The 11,570-nt window shown below is 36.7% G+C and overlaps 2 protein-coding genes across 2 annotated transcripts; both read right to left on the bottom strand.

The window, feature by feature from the left end:
* Window positions 1-4,503: 4,503 nt before the first annotated feature.
* On the bottom strand, window positions 4,504-6,512 carry LOC113288756 (floral homeotic protein PMADS 1-like). Its single transcript, XM_026537873.1, has 7 exons — window positions 6,322-6,512; window positions 6,142-6,211; window positions 5,916-5,977; window positions 5,735-5,834; window positions 4,909-4,950; window positions 4,758-4,802; window positions 4,504-4,662 (listed from the first exon to the last, which is right to left on the bottom strand). The coding sequence occupies exons 1-7, from the start codon at window positions 6,510-6,512 to the stop codon at window positions 4,504-4,506; spliced, it is 669 nt and encodes a 222-aa protein (XP_026393658.1).
* Window positions 6,513-9,390: 2,878 nt separating this feature from the next.
* LOC113291261 (nonsense-mediated mRNA decay protein 2-like) lies at window positions 9,391-10,717 on the bottom strand. The gene is made up of 3 exons (XM_026540813.1): window positions 10,641-10,717; window positions 9,812-10,034; window positions 9,391-9,720 (listed from the first exon to the last, which is right to left on the bottom strand). The coding sequence occupies exons 1-3, from the start codon at window positions 10,715-10,717 to the stop codon at window positions 9,391-9,393; spliced, it is 630 nt and encodes a 209-aa protein (XP_026396598.1).
* Between the last annotated feature and the right edge of the window lie 853 nt (window positions 10,718-11,570).

Here is an 11,570-nt window from a genome sequence, read left to right as displayed (position 1 = left end):
ACATCATATCTTACATCAAATTGGAGACAGATTAAACACCCTTATCCAAGCAAACTGGATCCCAAAATGTAACAACAACATTAACCCAACCCTATGCTATCCCATACAATTGATTGCTGACATCATCGACCCGTCAACAAGGAATTGAAATCATGATAATCTCGATATACTTCCTTAACCAATAGTTTAACGAGTCTTCAGCATTCACATCACGCAGAACAGCATACCAGATAGGATCATATAGCCTTTTACGAAAAACATAAAATATACCACTACATTAGGATACAACTGCCTCATCAGCGATTCTGCACATCATCAAAACCCTCTCCCCTCAACTAACTTCCTTTGGAAACTCCCATGTCCTCCAAAAGTTCATATATTCATGTAGAAAGTTATTAATGAGGATCTGCCAACCTCAACATTCTCAATCGCATCCAACTCACCAACTCCAACCTATACCCTCAATGCATTTCTAATCTTAAACATCCAGTCACATTCTGCTTCACTTTTAAACATCTACAGATTCTTGGAATGTCCTGCTATTGCACATCACAAACGACCAGAACACCGCTCATAACATACCCACCTCATTACCCTTCAGACGACTGTCTTTCAACTCCTCAAAACAAAAGACCTTGCATCCCCCGGTCACCATAGCCTTCTTCTTTTGGTCCTTATGTATAACCAGGAACGACGTAGATTACCGCCTGCAACAACCAAATCCGACAAGTATAATACAAATGGCCATCAAACTCCAACAAGAATATTCATGGGCCCATAACCACCTACCGCCAGTATTACCTGGGATGCAACCATATCCAAACTCAGCACAAAAAGCAGCTGCAACATCAACCATCTTCGTGGGATGGATCAAACTCCACTTAGATTGGATCAAAATTAACACAGACATAGCAGCAAGGGGATATCCTGGAATAGCGGGAGAAGGTATTATATGCCGCAATGAGGGAGGCGAAACAATTTTAGCAATAGCACAACCACTGGCATCACTACTGCTCTTGCAACGGAAACTTGGGTCATATCATCGCTTCTAAAACGACGACAGATCGGAGGTGGCCAAAGGTTCAGTTCGAAACGGACTCAGAAAATTTAATGAGATTTCTAACCTCGATCGGACACCGACTCCCTATAGTATATTTCTGATCAGATTGCAGAAATGAAGCAAAGGTTTGCCCAAAATCTGTAATATACCATTAAGCACGTCTACATGGAAGGAAATCAAGCGGCAGACGGTCTGGCAAATCGAGCGGCAGATTATTGCTCCCAAAGAAGACTCACAACAACAGTGTGGGATAATATAATTCCCACACGTATAAGTTCTATTGTAATAGCAGACTCAATGGGCATAATTTACCCACGTATAATTTCAGTTTAATCTAATAAAATACATGCTTCAAAAAATAAAAAAAAATTGTTTCTAAGACACCCTCCATTAGATGGTACTAGATTAGTAGCCCCAAATTATTTCGGAGCGTCCTCACATTGGCCAGGGAAATTTTTGACTCCTTACTCATGTCAAATCTTTTTGTATTTTTGTAATGTGCTAATTAAGGTCAAGGTAATTAAAAGTAATTGACTCGTATGATTATAATTATAGTTAACATGTCTTTCTCATTATTGAAAGTCTTCTTCTTGCTAGAGGACGAAGGTTAGATCTTTCAACTACATTTTTTAGAGCAAGTATTATGGTGGAATCCAACATATTTCAAGCTTGGAAAAAGTGTGGAATGTCAAGTCTAATGGACTCCAAGTTGGTGTCATCCACATTTTTTCCAAGCTATGTTCCATGATTTTATGGAATGATGTGTGAAATCCAAAATAATGCTACTCTGAATAGCGTGCTAAAAGAGGAAAAACGTTATTCTGAATAGCGCTAAAAATTGCCATTCAAAATAACTTTTTTTCTCTTTTAGCATAAGTTAAACACAGAAAAACCACTTTTATTTCCAACCATGCAAATATATTTTAGTCAAATACTATTGACCAAGTCAAATACTATTCTTTTTAGCTTTTTTATGTTTCCATCATAAGAATTGAGCTTTCATGAACAGTTCCAAATGCTGAGGTGGCATGGAAGATGGAATTCCTTCATCATAAGACTTTCTCTTATACTCGATATCATCATCTAACAAGAAAAAGGTTTCTGATCCAATTTGTTTTCATTTATGTGTTGCACAAAATGTAAAAAGTGCAGGTTGTGACTATTTTTCACAAGGATTCCCATGCTCAATCCAGCATTATTGTTTGATAAAAATCCACTTGTAGTTCAGAGCGTACCTAAAAATCAAGTAGCATGGAAAAACAATGAATTGTTCCAAACTCTAGGATTTATGTGGGCTAATACTAGCACTACTATGAGATGATACCATTTCATACAGGACAAAAAAATCTTATACGATCCTGATCGTTGGATCAGCTAAATGGTATCAGCCCATATAAATCGTGCCAAACTCGAGAGCCCTTAGTAATACCAAAAAAACCAACAAACTGATATGTGAAGAAAATACCAAAGAAAGCCCTTAGTAATACCAAAAAAAAAAAAAACTGATATGTCAAGACAATAATACCAAGAAAACAAGAATTGTGTAAAGATGAACATAAAGCAAAGCTAACTAAAAGTTTATAACTTGAAACGATAACCATGGGTTTAACTAAGAGTTAAAGCTACTTGAGAGAAGAAGTTGCGGGGATGACCTATAAAAGTTTATATAGTGTAGAAAGGAAAGGCATAATGACCCTCTTCTACCTCCACTACACAGATAGTTTGGTCAATAATCAACTATGCAGCGAGTGAAAATCAATGGCTGTCTTCGGGACATATGTTAAATTATGTAAGATTTAGTACACCAGTAGAACTTGTAGAGTTGTAGCTCTGTATGCCTAGTAACAATTACATCACATACAGAAAGATTACATGGTATATATGTTGGGGAAATTGATATCTAACCTAATGCTCTGATACCAATTGTTGGGGTTCAGAGCCATCTACGTGCTAATCTTGCGGAAATATATTAGCTAACAAGAAACACTTGATCTGTCGGATTGCTCCATGAACCTTACTATGATCTAGGATAAGAAGAAGAGAAAGATAACTACATAGATGCAAGCCATAAACAAAGCAACAAGAAGTAAAGTACTCACGGATTTAACGTGGTTCAACAATATACACAATGTGTGTAATATTGTCTACATCACCAAACGGCTACGACCTCTTTATTCATTATATAATCACCACTGAGAATTACACAACCGATTGACTAAATCAATCCATCGACTCACCGCAACGTGACCGAACACAAGAACTCTCACAAGCACCCTATAAGATCCAAAGTAGCGTCTTCACCCATACGACATAATGTTTACCACATTATCTACCACAACGAGACGATCTTCTCTGCATACCCTGATATAGATTATCATGGACGCCTTCATCTCAACACCAATAATCTAATCCAGCACCACCAAGATGATCTTCTCCTTAACAAGATGTCTTACCAACATCTCCACATGAATACTCCATAACAACATATCTTCCAACATCGATAAGTATCCCATAAACACCATAATGATGTACTCCTTCCACCATTAGGTCTCTCACATAACCACCTCAATAGGTGGGATGAATCCCTCACATCTCTATGAGATTTACATTGAGGATTCCATGACTAAAACGCTTAGCCTAGACCTCCTTATATAGGAGTCACAAACTTAGTTCCCAAATATTAGCCTCCTTGGTTTAGGAAACCAACTCATACTAGGAAACCATGGTCCATTAGGCATATTATATATGGAAGTTGACCCAATTTAGGAAACCCACTGTTTCCTTATAATATATTACTAGGAGATGAGCAGAAAAAAATGATAACTCAAGTACTCATGCGGTATTTGCTTATTAACTGGTTATAGACATACATATTACCCGCTAGCACTTTGTGATCCTATATGCGCATGCTAACGAAGTTCCTCTAATGCAGGTTACAGTTCCATAATCTACACTCATCTGTAGTTCTCTATTTTTTTGTTTGATAATTTTAAGTCCAGCAATCACAGTACTAGAATAAGTGAACCTAACCGACTCAAACAATACAAGGTACTTTAATAATTACAACATCATAAAAGCAGCTAAGCTGTTCTGGTTTTACTCCCTTCATATCAGATTCTAACTGTTGTTCCCTAATGTTCAGCATTATGAAATTGCAAGGATCCAACTTGTAGGAACATGCCAGTCCCTCATTACCCAAGATAAAATGTAACTTAAATTCTCTTGTCCATGGCCATACAGTCTGGCATAATTGATATTAATTGAGCACATATTACACGCATGGTTCATGGATATATTAGTTAAAAGTTGAGGGCCTGATTACATAATTCAGATTCATACAACAACAACAACAACGTCGCAATGGTCCTGAGGCATCCATATTAACACATGCTTACGATTATTATATAATGTTAAAAGAGTAATATGATAGACCTCACGTTATACTAAGCAAGGCGAAGATATCCCCCTCCATTGTGAAGATTGGGCTGGCTTGGTTGCAGGCGGAACGTAAATATGTTCTGACCATTCGCCAATTCAATTGCAGATTCATAATCTTCCTCCTCTACGGCTAATATAAATCGGGGATCCTCATCTATTGGTTCCTGAAGCAAAATTCAAATTCAAATTCTTGCAAAGTCGAACCACAAAAACAAAGACAGCATGTTTCAGGAAAAATGAAGAACAATGCAGCGCTTACAAATTCACGTAGGAGACCATGGTGTTGCTCAGTGTGGTTCCTTAGCTGCATTAATAAAGGTAAATAGAGTAATCAAATGGAGGAAAGAAAAGATAGTTGCAAGATTAACATCGAAATAAATCTTTTATCGTAAAATTTCTCATCAACTAACCTTCTTCCTGGTAGTTTCCGTCTGAGTAATGATCACATGGTACTGTTTGAATAATCGAAAATAATGATGAGCTTACAGACGTTAAACAAAAATCCAATAAACTTGCTTTTAACTAAACAGAAACCTCTAGTTACAGAACTGCCACCTATATATAAATTTAACAAACTCCAGCAAGCAAAATACAATCATCTTTTCGACGCTCTAATTATACTAAAACTTGTTCATTATAACTCCATCGAAGGGGATTCATATTCCCAACAGATAAAAACTTTGTTGTTAGAATATGGTAAATAACCACTAGCTTAATGTAATACTCCCCCGGTAACTTGAATTGAGCTAAAACCGTTAGTTAAAGAAGTACAAGGCGGCCGAAACGATAAATTAGACAAAATTCTACCCTGGAAAGTATACATAGTTTTGTTAATATATCAATTGTACCTATAGAGAACATTAAACCCCAAGCATCCATAAAATAAACTAAGGCCAAGTCCTGTGAGTCCAAGCTTGGAAGCTGGTATTATGAGTCTTATGACATCAATAAAATTAACATAGGCCAAGTCCTGTGAGTCCAAGCTTGGAAACTGGTATTGTGAGTCTTATGACTTATCAGTGGAGACATTAGAGAATTGAAGCTAAAGTTAATATCATGACTCTCATTGCAAACACTATATTTATGCTGAGGTTTTTCGAATCACATCGCAATGGAATGCAAGCCCGGTAATTATGTAGGTAAGCCGAGCTCTAGGATGCTGTTTTATTCTTTTTGGTTCTTGGAAATTAAACTAATTATTTTTGTCTGTCCAGATTGTAGCGCTTATCTAATTACCTTCCTGTCACGGACTACTTTAACTGAAGCTTCCAAATTTGCCTCAAGATTGCGCAATTCATCGATGGTCAGTTCATCTAGATCTTCTCCCATCCTCTGCCTATAAATTCAGAAAACTAAAAAAAAAAAAAAATTCTTCACAATACAATGAACATAAGAAGTAGATCGAGCTTCTTGATACCTTATTTCTCGGCGAAGCCTTCTATTAATCTCCTTCTGCTTGTTTAAGGCATTTTGCAAACTCTACAAACAAAAAATCAAGCTTGTAAGAAATCAACATGTAAACATAAGCAAAAAAAAGCAGATGGACGATGGATCATCAAAATTTTAGTAACTTTTAAAAGTTTTAATCAAAAAATAGAAGAAAAAAAACTTGAAAAGTACTAGTATTTAGAGAAGAAGATCACCTCATAGTGAGCATTCCAGAGACTACTGCCTGAAATTTGTTGATACCTATCATACACCCTCTTTGTGTTACTATAATTCACCAAAAAAAATCAAAACTCAGTCCAAGAGAAGATTATACTTTATAGTATGTGGATCTAAGTATTAAGAACAAGAAAGGATATATATATATAAGCTTATACCCATTAAGAGAAGGACTCAAGTATTCAGTCATTTTTCCAGTACTAGAAAACATGATAAGAGAAACTTCAGCATCACAAAGAACAGTAAGTTCTTTAGCTTTTTTCAGAATCCCAGATCTTCTTTTTGAATAAGTAACTTGTCTGTTCGTTGCATTCTCAATTCTCTTAATCTCAATCTTTCCTCTACCCATTTTTGCTTTCTTTCTCCGATCACTCTCTAAAACAAACTATTTCTTCAGAAGAAGAAAATGAAGAAGAGTTTATGTGAAGATAATTAAGAGTTATTTAGTGTTTGGGTCGCCAGTTTTGGTATGTGTTAGTGTTTGGGTCTTAAGTTTGTCCAATTTAATGTTTGGATCGTTGACCCGTTAGTCAATTAGGAATTCTAGTCAAACAGTTAGGTAAAGTTAACGTCCGAAACTTCTGTCAGCTGAAGTATTGTCCTTAGTAACAGCCGTTAAACGTGCATCTTAAGCTGGCGAATCACGGTTCTCTAACTTCTCTTTTCTGAACGTAAATTTAAGTGCATCAAAAATCAAGAAAAACATGAACTGCCGTTACAAATTCACCATAAAAAAGGGTTTAATTGATCTTTAACAGAACACTTTCATCATCATCACCATTTCCATCATCTAGTTCTCCATGTAGTGTATAATCATCATCACTACTAGAGAAAATCACATCGGTGGACACCACCAACACCAAGAGCACCACCACTAAATCAATATAAGATCACCACGTACGACTAATGATTGATTAGTAATGAAGTCAAATATTGTTCATCATCATCCAAAACACTATATTACAGGGATTCAATTTAAGTTGGGGAAACTGAGAGAAACCCTGTAATTGCACGATTTGGGGAAATTGAGTGAAACCCTAACAAGTTTTATTCATGAGCTAGAATACTTGAGCAACATTTGACATAACCCAAATTCAAAATCGCACAAAACAAAAAACCAAACATACCTGTCCAGTATCAACAATAGCTGAATATTATCTTCAATAGTCGCTCTCATTCCTTTTTTCATTAAACAACGTAGTCCTGTTTCTCGACTTCACTATCCCCCTCCACCACCCCACTATCCCTCACCACATTAATATCAGATTTGTGATGAAAACATTCTCACGTAATCCAGTTTGTTATTCTTTCTGCATCATTAAATTTAGTTCATGCCTTTGCAAAATTTGCTCTTGAACTTTCATGTATCTGGCTGGTAATTTTTACTTGCTAGACTACTGGGAACTCCATGATCTCATTGAGAGATCCTATCTTATTTCCGTAAAAAAAAAATTTAACCATAATTACGGAGCTGGTGGTGTATTAACTTAGTGGCAAGCTAAGGAAATATATTCACCAACAGGAGTCAGTTATAACTAACGGTTTGATCTAAATCGTCAGTTGACTTGGTTGACTAACGAGTCTACGACCCAAACATTAAATTGGACAAACTTAGGACCCAAACACTAAGACATACCAAAACTTGCGACCCAAACACTAATTAACTCAAAATGATAAAGACATAAGAGGAGAAGAATAGAGGAAGGAGAGGTACCATTTTTGGTAAATTGAGAAACTGAATCCAAAGGTCAGGAGGGTTTGTTTGAGAGTAGAAGAAGTAAGTTGCTTTTGTTGTGAAAGTGAGTTTCTGGAAGTACAAAAGAACATGTAATGACAACCCAGTTTAAGAATCGGTCACCATCAATATTTCAGTGATTTTACTCTTTATTTTATTTCTTTTTCAAATCAATGCGGGACCTACTTAAAAGTTGCTATAATTCTTTACTTCTTTTTTCCACCTCTATGACAAAAATCCACGTAACAATGAGCCCACGTTACCGGTCATGATCATTTACCGTCTACCCGGTGCGTGGTGCATACCAAAGTGGACGAAGAGGTGCAAGACATTGGGGTCATAGATTCACAGTTGCATGATCCGGACTTTTACATGGCTGTTAATGGGTACCATTGTATCCTCGTTTGGGCCCCCTAAAAACAATTAGGGGACTTACACTACAAGATAAAAAAGGTCATGAAATAACAATTTGTGATTAATCTTTATCCAATATTTTTTAAATGTCCAAACTACCTCTAAATAATTAGTGTTAATTAAGTTGTTAAGTTAAGCTAATTAGTTTGTTCAAATTAAAATCAGATTTAGGAGTTAAATTTTGGGGAAAAAAATTAGTGTTTTTGTATGTTGAGAAGAAGAAGAGGGGTTTTTGTGTTTTTGGTGCAAATGAAGATCACATTGCTCAAAATGAAGGAACCAACCCTCAAAATGAGGAACCCGAAGCTCAAAACCATCAGGTAAACATCTTATACTCTTCGATTTGTCTGTTTGTTTCTCCAAGTGGTCGAATCATCTTCACTACGGAACAACTCAGTGTAAGGGTCGTCATAGTCGGGGGGTGTATACCCAAACGACTCTCTAGTGTCGTCACTTTATTGGCATTACCAATAACGACTCAAACCTGCAACTTTTCCAGGTTATGAAAAATCGTTAGGTTGGTCTGATAAACATTGACGACTCAAACCTGCAATTTTCCAGGTTATGAAAAATCGTTATGGTGGTCTGATAAACATTGACTCCAGCTAGCTAGCTAGATCACTTAGCGTCGTTATTTTTTTTTGTTTATACCAAAACGACTCTAAAACCAAAAACTCTCTGTAAATGTAACTCTTAGGGTCGTCATTTGTGTAATGATATTAAATAACGATACTAACCAACCATTTCATAGATAGCTTAGAGTCGTTATTCCCGACATCTATAACAATAACGACTATGAAGGAGTCGTTATTCTACTATATATATTGTTGACGACCCTTAAACTGCCACAGTATAAAATCTTATCAGCTTCAGAATCCTTATTCATTCTAGCCAACATTTAAACAAAAAACTTCTAAACAACGTTCTAAAATCTTAGGAAAGCAAAATAATTTCAACAAACCATCAAAACCAAACCCCAAGTATCTAATGGACAAAATAGTTGCATCTAAGAAAAGTTAAGAAACATAAGTTCAAGTCAAAAGTAACATAAAACATAAGTTCATTTCGACAGCAACCCCTAGTACCTCCCTGATCGGCTAACTTTCCATCTTCTATTAGGACCCTGAGTTGCACAACCCCATGGGAAACCACCATCTTCTCTACTTCCTTGTTCATCAAGAGGATGATGGCTACCTTGTCCTTGTTCAACACGTTCTTCTCCTAGTTGGCTACGTGTTTTCTTGGTCCTCTTACCTTCCTTAGCCAGCTCAGAAAACATTTTCTTTGCATTGGGATTTTCAACGTGTCTGCAGTTTTCAGCGTACCGAAGTTGTTTGTCAGGATCGAACACTTCCCCTTTGTCGGCCGAGCAACACAGTGCGTTTGCAAAAAGATTCATTCGTTCCCTCTATTTGCATTCAAATACAAATTCACATTAACAAACTTATATTTGTATGTAGATGACGATGACAATTACAATTACAAAAATAAATACTCACCACAAGCTTAAGAATGGTAGAATCATCATCTTCATCCTCCTTATCACCAGCATCATTACCATCATCATCATCCTTATCACCACTACCACCACCATTTCCTTCATCGTCATTGCGTCTATCCTCCTCCTCCTCAATCTCCAAATCCTCCCTACCACCACCACAATCACCTCGACCAGAACCACTGTTACCAGCATGATCATCATCATCATCATCACAAACGACCCTTCAACATAAATGACGACTCTAAATTAGATCATGACGATTCTCAAATACATAATGACGACTCTACTTCTTTTAGATAACGACCCTTCTAATTATTTGGACAGTAAACAAGTTATTTATAATACAGAGTCGTTAGGTTCCAAGAATGGGTCGTCATAAGGATTCGTTAATGGTTTATATTAAAACTAACGACCCTTTCATTATTTTGGACAGAGAGGTAGTTTTGTATAATATAGAGTCGTTTGGCATTAAAATAGGTCGTCAACATGAATCATCATCGGGGTACTTAAAACATCCTACTCTCTAACCTAGGGTCGTTATCTCCCTCAGCATAAACATTAACGATTTTTCATAATATCAACATGCAGATGAAAAATCGTTAAGGAATAAGGACTTAGATTTTGACGACCCTAGAACTGAAATTGCAATTTTACAGTTGATTTCATAATATCAAAATGCGGATGAAAAATCGTTAAGGAATAAGGACTTCGACTATAACGACCCTAGAACTGAAACTGCAATTTTGCAGTTGAAAACCTAATTTTTCAATCAGAAAATCAAATCAAACGCAAACCCAAGTTAGATTAGGGGGTTATAGTTCACATACCTTTTGATTGGAGCCATACGTTTCTCCGATTCCGCCTTAGTACGTGCCATTTTTATAGTAAAAGCTAATCGTGCCATGTTTAAAAGAAAAAATGAAAAAAAATCGGATCGTTAATGGCGGAGGAAGGAGCAGAGAGAGGAATAGGGGAGGAGAAGAAGAGTTTTTTGTTTAGATAGGAAATGAAATTGGGGGCCTTGGGTTAGGGGTTGATAGGATTTTTAGGTTAATTATTAGGGAAGGGCATAATAGTATTTTTGCAACCTTTGAATCCCCCTATAACTTTTGGTGTGGGAAACGTATCGGTGAGGGCCCCTAATTGTTTTTAGGGGCCTCCAATTAAACGAGACAGTGTATCTGAACGTTTCACGTGGATTTTGGTACACTTCCGAGTGAACTGATATCTCCGTTTTTGAACTTCATTTCTTTTTCTCTCCGTTGTTATTTCAGTTCATACTACACTTTTAACTTTAAAATAGAGACGACCATTTGGGTTGTGATTTGATGGATCCGTGTTTGGAGGAATATAGTAGATTAGAGACATAGTCACGTCACATAGACCTTCTCCGTGTGACCTAGCTCAGTAGGTAGTAGCTCTTGTTGAAATAAAAGGCAAGGAGTTGACCGCATAATGCAGATATAAACTCCCTGGACCCTTCTTCTTTCTGCTTAATCTGGTTACCCTTGCTCTCATCAGTTTCTAGTTAATACCACAGTTCAATCGGCTCTATCAAAGAAAATTAGGCTTTTTGGATGACCGGGATGCTAAATTATGTAACATCTCTCGCACCTAACACCTTCGTTTTTTTTACCTTGCACACACCCTTCAAAATTTTCGCCAAGCCAGCAGTAAAGCAGTCGGTAAGAGCATATGCAGGATTAAATTTAAAAGTGTAGGTGCGCTAAAACAATGGAATTGGCTAAATACATAAA

Source organism: Papaver somniferum, chromosome 6 (assembly GCF_003573695.1).
Source record: "Papaver somniferum cultivar HN1 chromosome 6, ASM357369v1, whole genome shotgun sequence".
In the NCBI taxonomy this organism is placed as follows: Eukaryota; Viridiplantae; Streptophyta; class Magnoliopsida; order Ranunculales; family Papaveraceae; genus Papaver; species Papaver somniferum.
Note: the sequence above shows the minus strand (reverse complement) of the source record. Positions and strands in the feature narration are given on the sequence as shown.

Excerpts from the sequence above, each read along its gene's own strand:
- LOC113291261 (XM_026540813.1), bottom strand. The coding sequence starts at position 10,717 with ATGGCACGATTAGCTTTTACTATAAAAATGGCACGTACTAAGGCGGAA. Across the intron at positions 10,035-10,640 it reads CGTATGGCTCCAATCAAAAG|GGTCGTTTGTGATGATGATG; the intron begins GTATGTGAACTA and ends TTTATGTTGAAG. Across the intron at positions 9,721-9,811 it reads CTACCATTCTTAAGCTTGTG|AGGGAACGAATGAATCTTTT; the intron begins GTGAGTATTTAT and ends GAATGCAAATAG.
- LOC113288756 (XM_026537873.1), bottom strand. The coding sequence starts at position 6,512 with ATGGGTAGAGGAAAGATTGAGATTAAGAGAATTGAGAATGCAACGAAC. Across the intron at positions 4,951-5,734 it reads AAGTAGTCCGTGACAGGAAG|TACCATGTGATCATTACTCA; the intron begins GTAATTAGATAA and ends TTATTCAAACAG. Across the intron at positions 4,803-4,908 it reads CGGAAACTACCAGGAAGAAG|CTAAGGAACCACACTGAGCA; the intron begins GTTAGTTGATGA and ends TTATTAATGCAG.